Below are 24,040 nucleotides of genomic sequence, written 5' to 3' on the forward strand. Positions count from 1 at the left end.
TGATCTTAGGTAAAAAAAAAAAAAAGGCATCTGCCAAACAGAATAATCAGCAAGGAATATCTGGAATAAGCTCCCGTAATTTTTAAACAACACAGGTCAAAGAAAATCCCGTATTTGTGGACGTCTATTGTCTATAGTCTGTCAGGCTCGAGTGATAAAAAGCAGCATGCAGTAAGATTTACAAACAAGTCAAATCAAAATGTACTTCTATACCACATTTAAATGAACAACAGTAAACCACTGTGCAGCAAAAAGCATACAAATCAGCAAAATATGAACTACAATATGACAAGACAAAAATAAGAAAAATGTATCAAGATAAAATAGATATTAAAAAGAATAAAATAAACTTGACAAGTTGAACAACAAAAGCAAAACTGTTCCACGCAACTAGAGTTAAAAGCCAAGGAACACAAATAGGAATCAAAATTAGTCTTAAGATAATTAAACATATGTCCAGCTCTAAAGTTCAAACGCAGGTTAGGCACCTCTGAGAAGGGTCTGTCACCTTGGCTTTTGAGACTGGATCATAGGGTGTCTAACAATAATTGACATGTGAACCGTAATGTTCTGGGTGGAGAAGAAGTGTGCAAAAGCTTAAAGAAATGTGATAGTGTAATTTCATTAGGGCTTCTAAAAACAAACCATAAGACCTTTGAATGGATTCTGATATGCACAGGATGCCAGCAGGAAGCCCTCTCTACAGAAGCCCAGATGTGTGATGTGATCAGTGTTCATTCCCCCCAGAAGGAGCAAAACACCAGCTTGGAAAACATGCAGCTATTAAATTGAGGATTTCTCAAATCAACCATACAGACATTCAGAGAAATCCAAGTGCAAAAGATGCAGGATGTTAGAAAATATTCAAATTCAATATCATTGTTAATTTTGATTAACTAATTATAAGAATTTATTCTGCTAAGGAGCCTTACCTGGAGGATTCAGATTGCCAAGCCTTTTTTTAATGTTTTGCAATGAATGACAGTTAGATTCTAATGAAACAACGATGCAGGAAATCAGATTCTCCAAATATGATAATAAATGTTAAGCTTTAATTTAGGTTAAGAGACTATCTGAGAGAACCATGTAATCATACATGTCTAAAATATTCATGTTGTATTTCTTAGTGTGTTACTTTTAAAACTTGGTGAAATGTGGACAATAGAGTTTTCGTAAGGTCAAAATGTGTAGGCACAGAGGAAACGGGGAGAGACAAGTGAATTTATTTTCATTTAAACATATTTTGGGGATTTTTAGGAGACATTGGTTGCTAAGGTAACTGGGAAGAAAATGTTGGTGATTTAAGATGGATGATAAGCATTTATTTCGAACCAGAGGCTTAAAGAGAAAAAAAAAAACCATAAAAACCTAAATAATTTAGGACAAAACAAACCTGTAGGATGACCGACGTCTGCTTCTCACCGGGTCTTGCGGCTTTCCACTTTCTGTATGTGTCTGAGCTCAGTAGGTTGTCTGCTTTATGAGTCTGGTTTGCATTAAAACAAAAACATTAGGCACAACCCAGCTTCCTTTACTAACATACGTCGAGTAACATCAAACTTACACTGTCCTCGGTGGAGCAAGAAACGACATGCTTTAGTTTGATTTCTGGCATGTTTGTGTTGTTGAGTCTCGACAAGTCGGAATGTGATTATTTACCCGCTCAAATCTACCGACAGGGCGTTTTTAAAGCCACAACGTACTATCGTGTCCGGTTACCTAATTATAAAGCCCTTCAGACTGCTTTCAGTGGCACTAAGGTAAACTAGCTACGTCGCCAGTGAGCGTTAGGACTCCTGACAAACCAGATAGCATGCTAGTAAACAAAAGGCAGTGAACTTTTCCCAGATTAGTCGGATCATTCAACACTCGTAAAAGGCTGCAGCGCGGTAATCTCGCACGCTGTTTTATTCTTGACATATACCCATTACTTTTATCGCTACAGTAGATATCTCAATTTACATATCAAACACTTTAATTTTACGTTAATATGCGCCAGTGCATACTCATTTTCCCACCAAAAGGCTGCAAATGTCACAATGTGTCGTAATTTCCGACTAACAGCGTTCCTATCCAATGAAAACCGGACCATCTTCTTCTACTGATCAATTATCTCACAATGCAGGCGAGCTCGCCACCAAGTGGTGGAATGTGTACATGTCGTCCCCTTTTCCCTGTCCTTCCTGTCAAGCTGCTAACGAATACGGGAAGAACCAATAAAAGAAAGTGGTGATAGTTTCCAGAAGAAAACATAGGAACTCTGATGTATCAATTTGTGGTGCAGCAGCTTATATAACAACTTGAATCTCTGGTTTGCCAGACAATATCAGATCTGAGGTTCTTTGCTTGTCTTTTCTTAAATTTTGCAGATAAAATGTTAAAAAAACGTGTCAAATCAGTCCAATAAGAAGTCAGTGATGTTGGTAAAATAACAAGACTCACTCACAGAAATCAGTCAATATGAAGAATGTATTAAACATAGAAATTTAAATGAACACTATATACACAGACAGAGAGTTACATGAGCATGATTGTCCCAAACATTAAAGAATAAATTTCCAATTGATTTAGTTTTAAAACTCATAGGATCTCCACATAGATGGCTGTCTCTGGATCAGCTGGAGAAGCACTTTGGACCTCTCTTGTACCCCTAATTCCCACACCATGTCCTCTTTCTCTCCCTCCAACCTCTCTACCTCTTCTCTTCTCACCTCCTCTTCGGCCCATGGGACGGGTCTGAAACAGAGAGGCAGATCATTGAAATACAAAGTGGACAGCTTTATTATATAAAATCGATACTTTGTGTCTTCTTTTAGAAATAACCTGCTTTTTAAGAAGCAAATTATATAATACCTGCTTTGTATGGACAAACACAGGTGTGGAGTTCTCATACACAAGTTGGTAGCTTCCATTGTTGTAAACATGAGTCACTTCACTGCAGTTGATGTAGAGAGGCATCCTGTTCTGATAAATTCCCAAACCTTCAGGGTATACAGCTTGATGTCTGCGCAACATGTGTCTGAGAAGAGAAAACCAAAAACATTTACTATTAATATGTAGAAATAACATCCTTGTTTTAGAGGTAATTTTGCTTCATTTACCTTTTAGCTCTCCTTCGATAGTAGTAGACAAGCAGGGACAGAAGGCATACGAACAGGGAGATGACCACAGCAGGTAAAATGATCCAGACCACAGATACAGTTTCTGGATATTGACCACAAAAGCAGCATATATCAGCATACAATGCTTTATTTGAGAATTTATAATATCCATAACAATTGTGATGATTTTAGGGTACCAGTAAGACCTTTTCATAACATAAAAATAGATTCCCCCAAGCTTTTCTTTACAAAGCACTAGCGTCACAAAAATAGATAAACAACAGAAAATCTTTTCTCTTTGTTATCTTGGTAAGAACATAGACACACCTTCCACCCCCTGTAGTAAAACCAGGGAGTCATTTCCGAGCACGTTGAATGCAAAACAGATTACACTCATTGGTTTGGCCATGTAGCCTCTCAGTGAGGCTGTCACCATGTTGGGCTCTGATGTTACAGACACGTTGTAATCATAGGATGGAACGGTCCCGTTAACACTCCAGGTGACAGCTGCTTTGGGGTTGGAGTCGACTGAACATCGACAATGCACCTTAGAATCCTCCCCGACACAGGAGGAGGAGAGACGAAGGATAGATGGCTTATCTGAAGGAAACAAAGGATGTGTTTACAGTGTTATACAACCCAATAATCCTTATCCACAGGACTTTTAATGTTGGCATATATAGTAAAAAAAAACCTTGCAGTATTTTATTGCCATATACACTATATTGCCAAAAGCACTGCATTTGCTCACACATCCAAATAAATGAATTTAGAGGTACCAATTACTCCAATGGCCACAAATCATCCAGTCATGCAAACTGTCAACTCGTTGTGCTTTATAAGGTGGAAGTGATTTGGTGCATTGAGACACCAACAGGTTAAATATATTATTGGCAAACAAAGTGTGATTCTATGATTCACATCTTGTCTCATTTATTAAGGTCCATCAGTGGATTATATATAAGACAAGAGTCAGTGAGTTAGCTCATATTCGCATTACGACTGTAGACAACGACAAAGGTATTCTGGCTTCGTAGAATAGATATAAACATCTAACTAACTAAAGCCACCTCTAAAGCCACCTTGTTGACGTGTAGTGTAATTCTATGTGGTGCAGATAAGAACTCTTAGTTTTCTATGCATAGCTGAGTGCCAAACTAATTATTCGGTGGGAATATTAAATGTCTAGTTCTAAGAAAAAAGGGGTTCTCTTTTTCCACTTTTTTGATGTCAAGGAAAACTTTGCAACACTGCACAAAGTACAGAAAAGTGTAGAATTACATTGTATATTAAGCGACGTGGGCTGGGACGCTCCTCGACCAATGGTGTTCTGGGCTGAGCAGCGGATTCTCATGTCTTTGGTCACATTGAACACTCGCAGACTTTGCAATCGGTGGTGGAGGTGCACAGTGCGGCCATGTTGAGTATAGGACCAACGATACTCTGTCACCGGAGGGTCAGCTTTGCATGAGCAAATAAGCAAGGCATTGCCCCTCTGCTGCACAGTCAATGTCTGAACCTCCACCTTCACATCCTTTGGTGCAACTAAAGGAATTGACAAAAGAAACAAAGTTAGATTCATACTAAACCAAGAAACTAAGAGATAAGTGCCAAAGCTATGCTTACATGTCACATGCAGGTCCTTCACTGTGGCTAACATTTTGGTTTCTGGATATTTCACTGCACACCTGAGCCGAGGCCTCATCTGTTGTGATGCCACGAAAGACAAGGAGGCCAGAAGCATCCACCTATGGGGACCCTGATGGAGGGTTTGTGCCTCTCCTGTCTCAGTGCTGTTCAGTGGAATTCCTTGCTCCCACTTCCACTGCAGGGTTGGGGGTCTGGAGGGACAGTGGTAGCTGACAGAGCAGTTTAGAGAGACCAACTGCCCTTCTTTGGCTGACAACACACCACTGATGACAGGAGGCTCAGGGTTGTCTTTCAACAAGGAAAAAAAAAATCAATGAATTTTCTCTTATCATTTGTGTAACTTCGTGTGTCAGCAAAAGTGTAATAATTATTATTGAATACTGTCCTTCATTATAGGTTTTTCAAGAGGCTGTAAATGTAAATCTTTCTCAGACTTTTAAAAAAGCAAATTGAGACAGAGCAAGGTATTTATGTGTTACTCACCAATGATGTCTACATTTACACTCCTTGACATGCCCCAGAGTAAATCACTTCCTTTCTTCAAAGCCAGTTCAAACACCTTCGGATCATCAGCTCTTAACTGTTCTATCTTCACTGAGCAGTCTCCATTTGACATTCGGCCAAAGAGCAATGTTCGACCCAAGAAATTTCTGCTTACTTGCTCTTTGCTCTCACTGTTGAAAGCAGTGCTCCAGTAAGGAAAAATAGGCCCACCACCTCTGAACCTGAGCCGCACATCCACCCTCTCCTTCAGTCCCCTGATGGGGTGAGGGGCTGCAGGCGTGAAGGAGCAGGGAATCACCATGCAGGAGCCCACAACACCCTGGACACGGTCAGGGACTGAGGGCACAGGCTGAGGGACTGAGGGGACAGCCTGAACCCCCCTCCATAAGACCGCTTTTGTTGTGAAGAACAGAAAATAATTTACAAAACAGGAAACTATATAATTTTACCTTAATATAGATATAAGTTAAGGACTATCTCTTTCGGTATTTAGGAATTATCATTTGGAAGCCCAAGTAATCCCTCACCTTAATAAATGATTATGTAACAAAATCAATTTTTTGATATTCTGAGTGATAGTTATTATATTACGTTTAACTACACTGGCTGCAACTACATGACAAAATACAGGGGTTGGACAATGAAACTGAAACACCTGTCATTTTAGTGTGGGAGGTTTCATGGCTAAATTGGACCAGCCTGGTAGCCAGTCTTCATTGATTGCACATTGCACCAGTAAGAGCAGAGTGTGAAGGTTCAATTAGCAGGGTAAGAGAACAGTTTTGCTCAAAATATTGAAATGCACACAACATTATGGATGACATACCAGAGTTCAAAAGAGGACAAATTGTTAGTGCACGTCTTGCTAGCGCATCTGTGACCAAGACAGCAAGTCTTTATGATGTATCAAGAGCCACGGTATCCAGGGTAATGTCAGCATACCACCAAGAAGGACGAACCACATCCAACAGGATTAAGTGTGGACACAAGAGGAAGCTGTCTGAAAGGGATGTTCGGGTGCTAAACTGGATTGTATCCAAAAAACATAAAACCACGGCTGTCCAAATCACGGCAGAATTAAATGTGCACCTCAACTCTCCCGTTTCCACCAGAACTGTCCGTCGGGAGCTCCACAGGGTCAATATACACGGCCGGGCTGCTATAGCCAAATCTTTGGTCACTCATGCCAATGCCAAACGTCGGTTTCAATGGTGCAAGGAGCGCAAATCTTGGGCTTTGGACAATGTGAAACATGTATTGTTCTCCGATGAGTCCACCTTTACTGTTTTCCCCACATCCGGGAGAGTTACGGTGTGGAGAAGCCCCAAAGAAGCGTACCACCCAGACTGTTGCATGCACAGAGTGAAGTATGGGGTGGATCAGTGATGGTTTGGGCTGCCATATCATGGCATTCCCTTGGCCCAATACTTGTGCTAGATGGGCGCGTCACTGCCAAGGACTACCGAACCATTCTTGAGGACCATGTGCATCCAATGTTTCAAACATTGTATCCTGAAGGCGGTGCCGTGTATCAGCATGACAATGCACCAATACACACAGCAAGACATGTGAAAGATTGGTTTGATGAACATGAAAGTGAAGTTGAACATCTCCCATGGCCTGCACAGTCACCAGATCTAAATATTATTGAGCCACTTTGGGGTGTTTTGGAGGAGCGAGTCAGGAAACGTTTTCCTCCACCAGTATCACGTAGTGACCTGGCCACTATGCTGCAAGAAGAATGGCTTAAAATCCCTCTGACCACTGTGCAGGACTTGTATATGTCATTCCCAAGACAAATTGATGCTGTATTGGCCGCAAAAGGAGGCCCTACACCATACTAATAAATTATTGTGGTCTAAAAGTCGTTACCATATTTCAAATAAAAAAGCATTTTCAGAAATGCTTTTTCGTTTTAAGAATGTGGCTGCATTGTTTGACTCATAAATGAAATTAGTAGTAGCATTTTAATTTTCTTTTTCAAGACTGCTCATTCTTTCACTTAATTAAAATGAAAAAGACATTTGAGATTTATTTTTCAAAATTTACTCCAGCAAATAGATACCAAAATTCACGACTGCACATTTTATGCCATAATCAAAAAGAAAACAAAGCAGACATTGCTTTTTCATTTTCGTGGTCTGCCCGCAAAGTACTGCCCAGAACTCGAAAACGAAAAAGCATTTCGAGCGGTGGGCGCAGCAGAGTGACGTCAGCAGCCGCTCTTCCTCAGCTCCCTGCTGACCAAGCTACCCATCTTGTTCGGTAGGGGGCGCTGTGCACGTCGCATTGCATTACATTGCAAATGTGCTGAGAAATTGATTGAATTGCATCTGGGCCGAGCTCAATTTGTGGCAGTGGCAGGCAGAACTGGTAGTTCCGGTGGCATCCTCATGGCCTGGGACATCCAGCGTGTTTTTAAGCATTTATTTATAATTTTCTGTGAGTGACAATTCAGAATAGCCGCTCGTGCTCTATAATAAACCGGCTGTTTGTGCAATAAATCTTCGTCATCCTTTCAACACGTCACACATACACATAGTGCTATTTATTTTCCATGTCAAGTAAATACAATCACCTTATGTTATGGGTCGAAAGCTGTTTATTAAATAATAATCAATAATGAAATCATTATGTAAAGGTAACAGGCTATAACAACAATGACAACCCATTTGCCGATAATCAGCATCAGCTTCCACAAAAACAGCGGCAACTGCATTGGCAAGCTTTTACGGCCGGTCTGGCACCTTCTGGCATCCTCGCTGAATCCCCTGCCAACCTGCGGCAGGCTGTGGCAGTTCCGGTGGCAGCTTCGGTGGCAGGCTGTGGCAGTTATTGAGCTCGGCACTGCTGCAATTCAATCAATTTCTCGGCACGTTTGCAATGTAATGCAATGCGACGTGCACAGCGCCCCCTACCGAACAAGATGGGTAGCTTGGTCAGCAGGGAGCTGAGGAAGAGCGGCTGCTGACGTCACTCTGCTGCGCCCACCGCTCGAAATGCTTTTTCGTTTTCGAGTTCTGGGCAGTACTTTGCGGGCAGACCACGAAAACGAAAAAGCAATGTCTGCTTTGTTTTTTTTTTGATTATGGCATAAAATGTGCAGTCGTGAAGAAGAAAATGCAAATGCAAATAGGATGATTGATTACTAATTTTATTTATGGGTCAAATAATGCAGCCACATTCTTAAAATGAAAAAGCATTTCTGGAAATGCTTTTCCATTTTCAAATTTTCCATTTCAAATTGAATTTTGGTATCTATTTGCTGGAGTAAATTTTGAAAAATAAATCTCAAATGTCTTTTTCTTTTTCATTTTAATTAAGTGAAAGAATGAGCAGTCATGAAGAAGAAAATGAAAATGCAACTAGGATTATTGATTACTAATTTCATTAACGAGTCAAACAATGCAGCCACATTCTTAAAATTAAAAAGCATTTCTGAAAATGCTTTTTCATTTGAAATATGGTAATGATTTGCTTCCATATAAAACCAGGTGTTTCAGTTTCATTGTCCAACCCCTGTAGTTGTGCAATGGACATATTTAGAAAAGGCAAGAGTGTGATAGTAACTTTAGCCCTGGTAACACCTGCCCACTCTGCATATTGTGCAAGGAAATACATATGCAAGTTTCTGTTTTTTTAGATAATATTTAGCATTTTGCTTTTCGACCTTCTGTACTATCAGCTAGAAAACATTTATAACATTGCTCACAACATGATTTCTCCTTAACCACTGAAGACTCTGCAGAAAATATTCACCTAAGGAAAATAAGAAATTCTACCAACATCAGAACTACATTACTGGTTATATTGGTGGTATCATGCATACATTTGCAAATAATAAAAGTCTATGGAATTTCTACACAAAATTGGTTCCTTAGATATTAATACATTAATTTACTACTTACCAATAATTTGGAGACATTTAAGTAAGCTTGTGTCTCCAGGCATAGCTGCAGCATTGCTCTGCCAGCAGACTGGGAAAGACAATGAGAGGGACAAAGAAGAGGAAGTTGGCCTGTTTCATTGTGTCACCATTGTCTACCAAGCCACCAGTACTTGTACTATTCACATTTGGTTTATATGAAATGTATTTTAACCTTCTAAAAAATGGTTAATATTGTTTTTTTTTTTCTCAATTGGTAGAACATAATTTATTTTAAACTTTATAGAAACTTATAGAAAGAAATGTATCTAAAGCAAAAAAGTTGGAAACTGTTTGCTTTGGAAAAAAAGAGATCAGCAAAACAACACATGACAAGGAGTGAGTTACTCATACTATTAGTCATTTCCTTATAGGTTCCAAATGTGCTAATTTCTTTCCTCTTTTGTTTGCACTACATACACTGGCTTACATTGCCATAGAACACTATTCACACAGCTTATTTTTTCAAATTTAGCTATGATACAATTGCAAATCTCAACAAATTTTATTGGAATTTTCTGTAACTGATCAACACAAAGTACTACAGAATTATGAAGAGGAAAAAAATTGTTTACAATTTTTTTATGAACAAATCTAAAAAGTGTGGAGTACATATCTATTTAAATCATGTGTTCCAAAACCGTATAAAAGCCAATTTCTGAGCATTCGTTTATACAAAACAGAGTAAGATCTGTCAGATTGGATGCAGAGCATCTGAAACCAGCAATTTTCATGTCTTGTCACAGAACCTCATTTGGATGTACACTACTGGTTAAAAGGTTTAAACGAACTTTCATATTTAATGGTTTTCTTTACTTTCATGAGTATTTATACTGTACGTAGATTATAACTGAAACAATCAAAACTGTGAATTCAGACATATGGAATTATGTAGCAAACAAAAAATTGTAAAAGAGCTTAAAATATGTTCAGTGTTTTAGATTCCTCAAAGTAGCCACCCATTACTTTGATGACTGATATATTAACCTTTGGCCTTTTCTTAATGCACCTTTGGTATGTTCTTTTAAGACTCTTCGGAAAACCCTTTCAGGTGACTACTTTATAAGTTTGACAAGACTATGTCAAGAGCTCAAAGCAGTTTTATAGCAAAGGCTGACTATTTGAAGAATCTAAAATATAAGAGAGGTGTAGAGTTATTTCACACTTTTGTTTATGACATAATTCCATATGTGTTCGTTCACAGTTTTGATGCATTCAGTGAGGATCTACAACATAAATAGTCATGAAAATAAAGAAAACTATTAAATGAGACAGTGCATCTAAAACATTTGATCGGTAGTGTAGTTCTGGATTTTGACTGGGCTATTTTAACACATAAATATGCTTTGATAAAAAACATTCTATTGTAGCTGTAAGTTTGAAATTGGTGTCCCTTCCGGAGGGGAATCTCAGCCCCAGTCTCAAGTCTTTTGCAGTATAACACAATATTAAAAAGGATTAATGGTTAACCTGTCAGATGCATAAGTTCTGCTTGCAATAAATATATATTGATGCATGTAGGTCACTTTGTAAAAGAAGGAAAAACAAAAAAAAAAACATATTGTTATTTAACAGGAAACGTGTCCTCCAAGACTGTTCCAGAAACACTCTGACAGTATATTGTGTTTAGAGGGTGAGAATGGGAGCACGTTTCAACAGAATCAAACAAAAACAAATGGAGAAAGTCAGGTACAAACCCTGAACTTTGAACCTTGGAATTGGTGAGTTGCCGCCTTCAACTACACCTTAAGACAAAGGCAAGCTGCTGTTACTGCGACTGCGACTCGAGACTCAGGAGAGAATAACAGGCACAGCAGGAACATCTATTTTTTTTACTTTATAGTAGAGTTTTAAACGAATATGTACTCAATGTTTCTGCATACTTCAAATATTTGTAAACATTTAACTACTGCAGTTTTGTGTGAGAAATTTAAAGTCAACGTTTTAGATTTAGCTGAATCTCAACATTTGGTAGTATTTTCTTAAAACATGACCTCGGCTCAGCAGCTGCTCCGATCTCAAAGGGACCAGCTGCTAAACTGGACTTGCGATCATCCCACACCCCTCTTACGTTGGCTCCGTGATGATGAGGTGCTTTCTCCCAGCTACTACCTGTCTTTACTGGAAAAGTCCCCTTCCAATGCTGTGGCTCAGGCTCTGGAGTTAGCATGTGCATCGGAGGAGAGCAGTCTAAGGTTCCTGCAGGTTCTGAGGGAAGTGCAGGATTATTACTGCAAGGATCTGCACATTTGGGTTGATAGACACTGCAGATCTAATGCAAACAGACAACCACCATCTGAAATGGTAATAGTTGAAGGTGAGGATGGTTTAAAATGCTATTCATAACCATGTTGTGTTTTCAAACCAGATTAATGTAGAGTTAAAGTAAAAGTGAATGAAGGTTGCAAGTTTTGGTGCACATTTCAGGTAGGGTTTTTTTAATGATTTGCTTTTAGCAGTTGACTCTGGAAAATCGGTTGTTCTTGTGCTCTTAGACCAGTCTTCTGCCTTCAGTACTGTAGATGAGAGTATTCCTATTTCATGTCTAGAGTCCTGTTTTGGTCTTAAAGGTTCAACTTTGAATTGATTCAAATCATACTTGAGCGATAGAAGTTTTTTCAGTCCATTTAGAAAAATACTCTTAGGTCCCATATTATTTTATTTTTATCCTTTGGGATCAGTTTTCAGAAAGCTGAGTTCCACCGTTTTGCTGACGACCTTCAAATCTACCTGCTCATCCCAGCGAATGGTCATTCAGGTCATGTATGCAAGATTCTCTTGGGAATTTACAAATACAGATGGAAATACATTTCCTTAATTTTTTGAACAAAAATAAAACAGAAAATATTATATTAGGACAATCAGATCCCCGGTGGTATTGCTATTCATTTGTAATTGTAACAATATTTATATTTGACAATGGTAAGTGGTGAAGGAGCGCTTTTTCCAGCTAAGACTCCTCAGTAAAGTAAAGTCCTATATTCCATCAACAGACTTTGAAAAAGTGAGTTAGGCTTTTAGTACATTGCGCTTGAATTACTGTAACACTGTATGTTGATCTTGATAAATGGTTTATTTAATGGCTGCAAGCACTGCAAAATGCTGCTGCATGACTTCAGTAAAAAAAAGAACAATGTGATCACATCACAAAAGTGCTGGCCTCTCTGCACTTGCTTCCCATTCATTTAGGATCTAGTTAAATATTATATTGTTTATTTTTAGGATGCTTAATGGTGTGGCCCAATCGAATTTGTTGCACTCCTTTACTTCATCTAGAGCTTTTGTTATGATTTTGGGTTGTTTGGTTTTTGGTTTCTGGGTTTTTCTTATATTTCTCTCACCGTTTTTGAATCATGCTTCTGTTTATTGTTTTTCTGGTCATGCTTTAGTTTTTGTTTGTATTCAAGAGTCTTTGTTCTTGCTCCAGCCATGTTCTATTCTGTCTGTTAATTAACTTTATCCGGTTCACCTGCTTCAAACTAATCTGTCTCTTATCCACCTGGTTTACTTTCCATATATACACTCCTGTTCAGTAGTTCTTCGCGGAAACATTTCTCATGCTCATGTCTTGTTTTCAGATCATGCTCTTGTTCTGTTATTCACGCCAAGCCTGTCTCGCCAGTCTGGTTTCTGTTTTTGCCTGTTCTGCCTGCCCGTTTGTTGTTTTGTTCCTCCCTCTTTTGAGAGTGAATTTTTGTTAATTAAATATTCGCACTTACCATCACGCTGCCTGCTCATCTGCATTCTGGGGTCCTATATCTTGCAAACCATAACAGCTTTAAGGTTTACAAATCAAATGTTGTTACAACCTCCCAGATCACAGCTCAAAAGTAGAGGTCACTGAGCTTTTTCAGTGGTGGCGCATGAAATGGAACAATGTGTCTTTGCACATCCGAGCTACACAATCTGTTAATCATTTTAAGGCACTTTTGAAAACTCTCTTCCATACTTTGGCTTTTAGTTCTAGTTGAACTGAATATTTTGGCTGTTACTGTAGTAATTATCTGTTTTATGACTTGTTTTATTTTGCTTATTTTCATTGTATTCTACCTCTGATAATACCTCGTACAAAACTTTGGTCAATTTTTGTTTTTAAACGGGATATAGACATAAACCTTGACTTTGGATTAGTGTGAAATATTCCAACAGTGCAACACTATCTTAACTTTTCATTAAGAGCCACCATTAATTCAAAGTTTTCACTTTACAAGATACATCAGTACCAATAAAATGATTTGGAACTACAGATGTTTTAGGTTTTCAGGTGAACCAAGCATAAACATGTGGAACTGTCCAGGCCTACATGTCAACAGTCAACTAATTCTTTGTATCAAATATGTCTAATTACATCAATTCTGTGACAGATAAACACAAAAAGCCTAAAGGACCCATGGCTAAATTATTCAAAAAGAAGAACAAAGGATTCTCTGTAGCAGAAGAGGTTAAAGGTAAGAAAAAGATTTTTAACAAAAACTAAAGTAACAAAATATTTTTTATACGCACAGCAGAGTATGAGATTCTCATTTTGTGACAACCTTGATTAAAAACACCACAGTATCAGAGAATTAATACAAAAATATGAAACCCTTATATTTTAAACAGAAAAGCAACATTTCATTCAACGACTGCTAAAGTTATGTCACATATTCGGTCATATACATACGTATAATAATGCTAAATTATTAGTTTTCAATGGAAACAGTTTTGGAACGGGAAAGACTTTATTTAGCCAAATTTGTCTTTGTTCTGAACAAGAAAATTGTGAAATATACTACTTTGAGACTGTTAGTGGGCAGCAATAGATGGGTAAAGGGTAGTGCTCTACTCTATGCTCCATAAAACTGAAATAAAGATTTTAGTTGTTTTGAAACTAACTTCTTAAAACATTAGTATACGTAGATACAATACAATACAATAACTGGTCCATGCTTAGCTTTTAATATTTTGTCTTTCTAACAAATACTGCCTCCTTGAACCGCCACCTTAACGTGGTGGAGGGGTTTGAGTGCTCGAATGATCCTAGAGGCTATGTTGTCTGGGGCTTAAATGCCCCTGGTAGGGTCTCCCAAGGCAAACAGGTCCTAGGCGACGGGTCAGACAAAAAGCGGTTCAAGAACCCCTCATGACGACTACAAAATCGAGGCACGTGACTTCGCCAGGTACGGCGGAGCCGGGGTCCCACCCTGGAGCCAGGCCCGGGGTCGGGACTCATCGGAGAGCGCCTAGTGGCCGGGTTGCTCCTCGCGGGACCCGGCCGGGCCAAGCCCAAACAAGAGACGCGAGACCATCCCCCAGTGGGCCCACCACCTACAGGCGAAACCGTGAGGGACCGGTGCAAAGAGGATTGGGCGGCGGACAAAGGTGGAGACCTCGGCGGCCCGATCCCTGGATGCTTAGGCTGGCTCACCTCGCTGGGGGGGGATGGAGCCTGACCTTGTGCGGGAGGTCGAGCGATATCGACTAGAAATAGTCGGGCTCCCCTCCACGCACAGCGTGGGCTCTGGAACCCATCTCCTCGAGAGGGGCTGGACTCTCTTCTACTCTGGACTGGCCCACGGGGAGAGGCGGCGGGCTGCGGTGGGTTTACTTGTCGCCCCCCAGCTCAGCCATCTAGTGTTGGGGTTTACCCCACTGGATGAGAGGGTCGCATCCCTGCGCCTTTGGGTTGGGGACAGGTCTCTGACTGTCGTTTCAGCCTACAGGCCGAGTAGTAGTGCGGAGTACCCGGCCTTCTTGGCGTCCCTGTCGGGGGTGCTGGATAGTGCCCCTCCCGGGGACTCCATTATTCTGCTGGGGGACTTCAACGCCCACGTGGGAAACGACAGTGACACCTGGAGAGGCGTGATTGGGAGGAATGGCCTCCCCAATCTGAATCCAAGCGGTGTTTTGTTATTGGACTTCTGTGCTAGTCAAGGATTGTCCATAATGAACACCATGTTCAAACATAAGGGTGTCCATCAGTGCACTTGGCACCAGGATACCCTAGGCAGGAGGTCAATGATCGACTTTGTTGTCGTATCATCAGACATTCGGCCGCATGTTTTGGACACTCGGGTGAAGAGAGGTGCTGAGCTGTCCACTGATCACCACCTGGTGGTGAGTTGGATCCGCTGGAGGAGGAGAAAGCCGGACAGACTTAGCAGGCCCAAGCGCATAGTGAGGGTCTGCTGGGAACGCCTGGCGGAGCCCTCGGCCAGGGTGTATTCAAGTCCCCACCTCCGGGAGAGCTTTGACCAGATTCCAAGGGATGTTGAAGACATAGAGTCCGAGTGGACCATGTTCTCCGCATCTATTGTCGATGCTGCCGCCCGTAGCTGTGGCCGTAAGGTCTGCGGTGCCCGCCGCGGCGGCAATCCCAGAACCCGGTGGTGGACACCGGCAGTAAGGGATGCTGTCGAGCTGAAGAAGGAGTCCTAACGGCTGTGGTTGGCTTGTGGGACTCCTGAGGCGGCTGACGGGTACCGTAGGGCCAAGCGTGCTGCGGCCTGAGCGGTGGCAGAGGCAAAAACTCGGACCTGGGATGAGTTCGGTGAGGCCGTGGAGAAGGACTACCGGTTGGCCCCAAAGCGATTCTGGCAAACCGTCCGGCGCCTCAGGAGGGGGAAGCAGTGCTTTGCCAACACTGTTTACAGTGGGGGTGGGGAGCTGCTGACCTCGACTGGGGACATTATCGGGCGGTGGAAGGAGTACTTCGAGGATCTCCTCAATCCTGCCATCACACATTCCCTGGTGGAAACAGAGGCTGGGGACTTGGGGTTGGACTCTTTCATCACCCGGGCTGAAGTCACCAAGGTGGTTAAAAAGCTCCGCGGTGGCAGGGCTTCGGGGTTGGATGAGATCCGCCCTGAGTACTTCAAGTCTTTGGATGTTGTGGGGCTGTCATGGTTGACACGCCTCTTCAACATTGCGTGGCGGATGGGGACAGTGCCTTTGGATTAACAGACTGGGGTGGTGGTCCCCCTACATAAGAAGGGTGACCGGAGGGTGTGTTCCAACTACAGGGGGTTCATGGGAGTTTGCCCAACCGGTCTACATGTGTTTTGTGGACCTGGAGAAAGCATCCGACTGTGTCCCTTGTGATGCCCTGTGGGGGGTGCTCCAGGAGTATGGAGTTGGGAACCCTTTATTAGGGGCCATCCGATTTCTATACAAGCGGAGCAGGAGTCTGGTTCGCATTGCCGGCACTAAGTCGGACCTGTTCCCGGTGCATGTAGGAGTCCGGCAGGGCTGCCCTTTGTCCCCGGTTCTGTTCATAACTTTTATGGACAGGATTTCTAGACGCAGCCAAGGGCTGGAGGGGGTCTGGTTTGGGGACCAGAGGATTTCGTCTCTTCTTTTTGCAGATGACATGGTCCTGCTGGCCCCCTCTAGCCAAGACCTACAGCATGCGCTGGGGCAGTTCGCAGCCGAGTGTGAAGCAGCTGGGATGAGGATCAGCTCCTCCAAGTCCGAGGACATGGTTCTCGACCGGAAAAGGGTGGCTTGTCCTCTTCAGGTTGGAGGGGAGTTCCTGCCTCAAGTGGAGGAGTTTAAGTATCTCGGGGTCTTGTTCACGAGTGAGGGAAGAATGGAGCGGGAGATTGACAGACGGATCGGTGCAGCTGCCACAGTAATGGCGGCGCTGTGCCGGTTTGTTGTGGTGAAGAGAGAGCTGAGCCGAAAAGCGAAGCTCTCAATTTACCGGTCGGTCTACGTTCCTAACCTCACCTATGGCCATGAACTTTGGGTCATGACCGAAAGAACGAGATCCCGGATACAAGCGGCTGAAATGAGCTTCCTCCGTAGGGTGGCCGGGCACTCCCTTAGAGATAGGGTGAGGAGCTCGGAGTAGAGCCGCTGCTCCTCCACATCGAGAGGAGCCAGTTGAGGTGGCTCGGGCATCTATACCGGATGCCTCCTGGACGCCTTCCTCAGGAGGTGTTCCAGGCACGTCCCACCGGGAGGAGGCCCAGGGGACGACCCAGGACACGCTGGAGGGACTATGTCTCTCTGCTGGCCAGGGAACGCCTTGGGCTCCTCCCGGAGGAGCTGGAGGAGGTGTCTGGGCGTCTCTGCTGAGTCTGCTGCCCCCGTGACCCGGTCCCGGATAAAGCGGAAGACGACGAGTACGAGTATGAGTACGAGTACGAGTACGAGTAACAAATACTGATAAAGAATGCTCGTTGTATAAACATAATTATTTTCTATTCATTTCTTTTCAGACTTCAAGTATTTATTTATTTCATCTTATATCTTTTTGCCTTCAGGTAAGAAAAATATGAAGCCAACAAGGAGTCAAATGATGGCCAACCTCAAAGGTAAGTAAAACAAAAAACACAAAATGGTTTTGTACGTCAAGATACAGAGCTAAACCATGGCTTCCCACCATTTCTTCCACTGCTGTAAGCACCAGCTTTAGCACAGATAAAGCCAGAGAAAAGACAATGGAGGCATGTTTGAGAAGACCAACAGCCAAAAAAAGCTTAAAGTGTTGTGTGAAGAAGGTTTACATTGCCAAATATCACTGTTAGCGGTTATATTTTATGATAGAGCATCAAAAACTGTTCAACATTGATAACAATTTGAGGCCCAGGCCCAGCTATTCTACTGTGAATACTTTTTTTAAACATTTATTCTTTTACACATTATATGTGATTTCAATCAAAAACACTGTAATATCTATGCTCTGCCAGCAAGTGACATCGACATTAAGTATAGCAAAGATTTAGACTAAGACCTTGAGCATAGTAGAGCAGTGTTCAGCTAAAACCAGACAAAAATTTTAACTCCTGTTTTCTTTAAGACTGTTTACCCTCTTGTTTCAGTCATTACCATCTTCAGCTTACACCTTCGGTTAAATGAAAACAGATTCAGGACAAAGCAGGACAGAATTTGTTTCTAGAGTGGGCATTAGGTAAACTGACCTCTGAGTCATCTTTTTATAATATCTGGATATCAAGTCCACATAAATATACCACAAATGGGAATTTTACAAGGCTTCACTTAGATAGAGCTTTTCATTTTTGCAGTGTAAATGAGGAAGAAAGTCACAATTTTGTAAAATATTAGGGTTAGTGTGAGCATGATCTGAATTTGCACTGGAATAGCAAAAATTTATAAAAGGTTGTGTGAAACTCAGTTTTACCATTGTCAGTTCTCGTAATATCACCAGTAGATGTTATCTCACAGTTGCATAAGCTTGAGAGTGTTCACAAACTGTTATTAAATTATTCATTTAAACTGGTGATATAAGAATGAAGAAACATACGTTGATAAAGTATTTCCCTGTACTCCAGTCTTCTACAGAATTTTAGAGTTTAAGTTCAGGATGATTAAAACTAGTAGAAGACAACTTTTTGGAGATATAAGAACATCTCTGATTGGGAAAAATAACATAGGTCATAGACAATCTTTTCAATAAACTGTTAATTATCATCTCTAAAATCAGCACTGGCCTAAGATTGGAAATTCAATGATGAAAAAGCCTTGTTAAATAGAAACATCCCAGAATAGTAATTTACCAACAACATTTCAGAAAACTGATATATTATGTTCTATTCCAGTTCGAATTTCTGCCCACAAAACAACCTTACTGAAGCGCATGGAGGAGCTCAAGTGTTACTCTGAGGGCAGCAGAGAAGCTTCAAACACAGCTTCTCACATTGAGATTCGCTATACTGACCTCTTCGTGACAGAGGACAATGACTTCATTGACAGCAGCCAACATGAGTATTTTGACCTGGCAAGCAGACGAGCCCGTATCTATGTCCACCAGTCGTGCCAGCGCATCAGCCCAAGCCAACTTTTGAGTCCTCAAGAGACAACAGGACAGCCACCTAAAAGGGTGAAAGTGAAGGGTATTGCTGGCATTGGAAAAAGCGTAGCAGTCCAAAGGCTCGTCTATGAATGGGGGATTGGAAAGAGCATGCGTGAATTCACCTGCATTTTTAATCTATGTTTCAGAGAGCTTAATCTAATCGAAGCCCCACTCAGTTTGTTGGAGCTTCTTGGAGAACGGTTCCGGTACCTCAAAGATGCTCTTCCTGATCTGTTCACTGCACCAAGATCTTTGCTCTTCATCCTAGATGGTTTAGATGAGTTTAAATTCTTCTTAAACTGGAACAGTCGAGACAAAAACATTGGTGTAGAATCAAAGATGCCAGTGTCTGAGTTGATAGTTGCTTTGATTAAAGGAAATCTACTCCCAGAGGTATCTGTCATTCTCACAACAAGGCCATCTACAGAAGCTCCAAAGCGTTTCTTTCAGAGATGCTGTGTGGTGCTGGGCTTTGAGGAAAACCAGGTTAAAGAATATACCACCAAGTTCTACAAAGACAGGCAAGTCGCAGAAAAGGTCTATGACTACATCTCAAACAATGACAACATTTTTGTGTTGTCCTTCATCCCCCTTTATTGCCACATCATCTGTATGGCTATGGCAGAGTTCTTCTCCTCAGCAACTCAGGATGTTGGTGACTTTAAATCTCTGGAGTTGAACCCACCCAGAACAGTGAGCGAAGTTTACTTCTGCTATCTGTTTACAGCAGTCAAACACCATGCACTGAGGGGGAGTGCAGAAAAATCAACTTCAAGATCTGAAGTTCTCTCCCAAGCTAAGAAACAGCTGACAAACCTGGGAAAATTAGCCTACGAAAACCTCCTGCAAAAGAAGATCATGTTCAGCAGAGAAGATCTGGAGAGCTATGGAGTAACACCGGCTAAAATTCAAGGCACCTTTCTATGTCAGATCCTTCACCCTCTTAAAGAGGAGACAGTAAGGATGTTTTCTTTCTTCCACTTGACTGTTCAAGAACATTTGGGTGCCCTCTACTGTGCCATCAACCTCTTCAGCCAGGAGGACATAACTCAAGCTTTGAACCTCTGGTGCTTTGGGTTAGATCCACCAACCACCTCTTCTACACTGCTAAAAAACATAGAGCTCAACATGGACATGCTGGAAAGTCTCCAGATGTTCACACGGTTCTTTATGGGACTTCTCCGAGCAAGGTTAGAAAAGCAGTTAGATGGCCTTGTTGAAACCTCCATGGAGGAAGAAAATGGAGTCCTCACCAGTCTGGGCTTGTGGTTTCAAGACCAATTTAAACACAGGAAGATGGAAAACGAAACTGCATTGAATCTTTTGCACTGTCTGATGGAGTTTCATATGAAGGAGACCACTACCATTGCAGCACCAAAGATTAAGAAACTCAACTTGTTTAAAATGAAGTTGAGTATTGTGGACTGTGCAGCAATGCACTATGTGCTGAAGTTTTCTCCACACACACTTCAGGAACTCAACCTGGGCTACTCCAACATTGGAAACAGAGGACTCAACCGACTAAGACCGATCCTTCATCGCTGCGAAACTCTCTAGTGAGTCCTATATTTATATTCAAATGTCAAAAAGACTAGAATGGAAAAAAAAGATTTTGATTCACATTTCCTGAACAACTGATTGTCTTTTCTGTAGGTAGGATGTGGGTAGGATGTGATAACTTTGTGTTTGCTCTGATGGAATAGCAGCCTCTCCAAGGATCTTGCCATCGTTCTTTCAAATTCATACTGGGATATAACAAGTTTGACTTCAAAAAAACAGCAAATGAAATGATGTTTTTTTTACTGTGTTTCAGTTTGAGATACAACAGTCTGGATTGGGAAGCAGCTATTTTAGAATCGGCTGTTCTGAAATCAAATGAATGCCAAGTGAAGAAACTCTTGTAAGTCTTCTCACAATCTTAAATACAACTAACATTATTAACAATATTTAGATAATTAACAAGTTTAGGGGTTTTATTTTCTTCAGTATCATTAAATTATGACCACTGACCATAAAGGGTTAGGACAGGCTTTTTGAAAAGAGGTTCTTTAAAGTTATTAACAGTATTAGTTCAGTTACTTGTACTGGAAAGATGTAACATCCATATGTTGAATGAGTCTGCCTCATTTGCTTATTTGGCAGATCAGCTGGTAGTGAGCACGTTGGGATATTTTTGGAAGAACTACAAAACCTGGAAAACACAAGAAAATAAAATATTTTATGCTGCTGCACCAAAATCCAAACATTTACTTTGTTCTTGGGAATGCCACAGTGCATTGACGAGTCACAGTTGATCTTGCGGATTGATATAGCCAGTAGGCTCAACCAAGGTCACTCCACATACAAACATGGACAAAACATCACCAAACACAACAAAGGTCTGATTTAACATTGTATATAGTTAATATCCCCTGTTGTATCCCACTGATATGAAAATTTTCCTTTTAAGTTGATTTAAATTACTAAAATTAGTTTAAACAGACTAAAAAAGTGTACATCTGACTAGCTGTTAGTCATTAACCTCTGTGAGGAATTATTTAATTTACAAAAAGCTCAAATTGAAATCACATCTTTCTAATACAAGTAAGGGAACTATTACAAATAATAACTTAATAGAACCTCACTGCAAAAATAATCAGACTGTGTAAATGCAATTTTGCATTTATATAGCTTATCTTTGTCTGATATTACATTTTTCATGAATATTACTGATAAACATTTTAGTGTGACTAAAAAGCAGTACCAGAAGAATCTGTACAGGGGAAATAGTTTTTGACTGGATATGTTTTATTTTAAGGGGTTGAAATGATCTTTGACCTCTTGTTATTTTTCTGCTTTGAAAAATCTAAGTAGGTAGAAGAAACCTTTACATCTCATAAATAGGCAATAACAGAATAAGGGGGCAAAGGGGCAAAATATGTTTTTAGAACAATGTACTTTATGTGTTTATAGTCTAATATATGTTATCTAAATATCTAATATATTTTTTCAAAATGGTTTTGCAGTATGTGCGGAAATAACCTGGGTCCAGAGGGGGTTAATGAGCTGTGGACAGCTCTGGAGCACAACACCACTGTTGAAGAGATCTATTTGGACATCACTGGTATCACAGAGAAGGGGACGCAAAACATTGTTAACTGCCTTGGCAAAAACACATCCCTGAGGATACTGACGTAAGATAGCCACATTTAACCAGTTTCTTTGTGGTATTTGAAATGTTGTAACTGCCTTCTAGTGGCGATTAATTATTTCACCCGTGTTTTTTCCCTCCTCTTCAGAATTGTTGGAAATGATATTGGAAAGGTAGGCAGAGAAAGGGTGAGGGAACTGGAGAAACTGAGACCAGATCTTAGGATTATTTCAAACTTTGTGGATGACCTGGGGTTGCTCCAGGCCTACTTGGACTGGGTGGAGGAGATCCGTGTCGACAGGGACCAGATGGACTCAGTGAAGAACGTGGATGCCCTGCAGTCAGTGTTAAAGGGCCTGCAGGAGGTTGGGGAAAATGTGGAGAAAGGACAAAATGCAGATAAAGCCATGGAGCTCCACATAAAGATCGAGGAGTTGCTCAAGTAACATTAGTGACATCTGATTGGAGGGAAATGACCAGAAGAAGCAAAATCAATAATGGGCAAGTTTAGGTGTTATTGGAAATGTGACAATAATTTGACAATTTTCTTCTTCAATGACACATTTTACTACTTTTTGACAAAGGTCATCAACTTTTATCATTGTAGATATCAAAAATAGAAAGAAATTACATTAACATTGTTTTCAGTAATGAATGAAAAAAAAAAGAAAAGAAAAAGCTTTTAGCTCATCGATGCACTTACAGATGTAGGCACATCCTGCTTTTTTCTACATCTAACTATAAAGGCAAGCAAATGTATTTGTATAGCAGATTTCAGCAACTAAACAAATCAAAGTGTTTTAATTAAAACATAAGAAGTGGAAAAAAAATAAAGTACATTGCAGAAACACAAAAAAGATATAAATAAAAGGGATTAATTCACGATGTTTCAGTTAATAGTTAAAAAAACAATCAAAAGCAGCTGTTAACAACTGGGGTTTTTGCAGTTTTTTTTTGGAAGGTTGTTCCAGATTAGTGGAGCATAAGAACTAAATGCTGCTTCTCCATATTTGGTTCTGATTCTAGGGATGCAGAGTAGAACCAGAAGACCTGAGTGGTCTGGAAGATTGATACAATAACAACAAATCTTTAATGTACTTTGGTGCTAAGCTATCCAGTGATTTGAAAAAAACTGACAGAAGTCTCTTCTCTGAGGTACAGGGAGCCAGTTTAGATACTTCAGAACTGGGGTGTTGTGCTCTATTTTCATAGTTTTAGTGAGGAAGCAGGCAGCAGCGCTTTTGATCAGCTGCAGCTGTCTGACTGACTTTAGGACAGAACTGTGCAGACACTGTTTCAGTAATAAATGTCTAAAGGTAAATAAGGTTGAGTTCTTAATGGGTTTTAAAATGGGTTTTAAAATTCTTCTGACATTAGTCCTTTAATCCTGGAAATATTCTTTAGATGATACAAGGTCGACTTAGCGATTGTGTTTATGTGCCTCTGAAGGTTCAGGTCTGAGTCCATCACTACACCTAGATCTCAGGCCTGATCTGTGGCTACGAGCTGTAGTAACTGAAAATATGTGCTGACTCCTGATTGCTCCTCCTTTGGTCTATAAACAATTAGTCAATTTTGTTTTTATTCAACTGAAGAAAATTTTAGCACATCCATTCATTTATTTCTTCTATGCATCTACCTAATGACTGAATATGTTCATTGTCACCTGGTGACATTGTAATGCATAGATGTGTGTCATCTGTGCAGTTATGGTAATTTATCTTGATGTTTGTTATGATCTGAGCTAGGGGGAGCATGTAGATATTGAATAGGTGGGGGCCTTGGATGAAACCTTGGTGTAAAGTTCCTGTCCTTCAAGTAAGCCTCAAACCAGCCAAATGTATCAGAAAGAGCAAAGCAGTTCTTCAGTTGATCCAATAATATACCATGATTAACAGTATTGAATGCTAATCCTAAGGTCCAATAATACCAGC

At 40.8% G+C, this 24,040-nt stretch overlaps 3 protein-coding genes across 4 annotated transcripts in view; 1 reads left to right on the forward strand and 2 right to left on the reverse strand.

The window, feature by feature from the left end:
- xrcc1 (X-ray repair complementing defective repair in Chinese hamster cells 1) overlaps window positions 1-2,061 on the reverse strand; it is a 32,812-nt gene extending 30,751 nt beyond the window's left edge. Inside the window, exons 1-2 of one of the 2 annotated variants that reach the window (XM_047361786.1) lie at window positions 1,565-2,061; window positions 1,394-1,486 (exon numbers count right to left, since the gene is read on the reverse strand). In XM_047361786.1, coding sequence (XP_047217742.1) covers window positions 1,394-1,486; window positions 1,565-1,615 — 144 coding nt within the window. In that variant the 5' untranslated portion in view covers window positions 1,616-2,061. The remainder of the gene's footprint in view (window positions 1-1,393; window positions 1,487-1,564) is intronic. The other variant, XM_047361787.1, reaches the window with a different exon arrangement.
- Window positions 2,062-2,451: 390 nt separating this feature from the next.
- On the reverse strand, window positions 2,452-9,232 carry LOC124864022 (sialoadhesin). The gene is made up of 8 exons (XM_047358627.1): window positions 9,164-9,232; window positions 5,235-5,648; window positions 4,728-5,039; window positions 4,383-4,646; window positions 3,429-3,701; window positions 3,102-3,204; window positions 2,854-3,019; window positions 2,452-2,736 (listed from the first exon to the last, which is right to left on the reverse strand). Exons 1-8 carry the CDS (start codon window positions 9,204-9,206, stop codon window positions 2,581-2,583), a joined length of 1,731 nt encoding a protein of 576 aa, XP_047214583.1. The 5' UTR covers window positions 9,207-9,232; the 3' UTR covers window positions 2,452-2,580.
- Window positions 9,233-10,980: 1,748 nt separating this feature from the next.
- On the forward strand, window positions 10,981-22,988 carry LOC124864014 (NLR family CARD domain-containing protein 3-like). The gene is made up of 7 exons (XM_047358617.1): window positions 10,981-11,497; window positions 13,545-13,628; window positions 17,427-17,477; window positions 18,723-20,532; window positions 20,790-20,876; window positions 21,982-22,149; window positions 22,255-22,988. Exons 1-7 carry the CDS (start codon window positions 11,170-11,172, stop codon window positions 22,550-22,552), a joined length of 2,826 nt encoding a protein of 941 aa, XP_047214573.1. The 5' UTR covers window positions 10,981-11,169; the 3' UTR covers window positions 22,553-22,988.
- Window positions 22,989-24,040: the final 1,052 nt, after the last annotated feature.

This window comes from Girardinichthys multiradiatus, chromosome 3 (genome assembly GCF_021462225.1).
Source record: "Girardinichthys multiradiatus isolate DD_20200921_A chromosome 3, DD_fGirMul_XY1, whole genome shotgun sequence".
NCBI lineage: Eukaryota > Metazoa > Chordata > Actinopteri > Cyprinodontiformes > Goodeidae > Girardinichthys > Girardinichthys multiradiatus.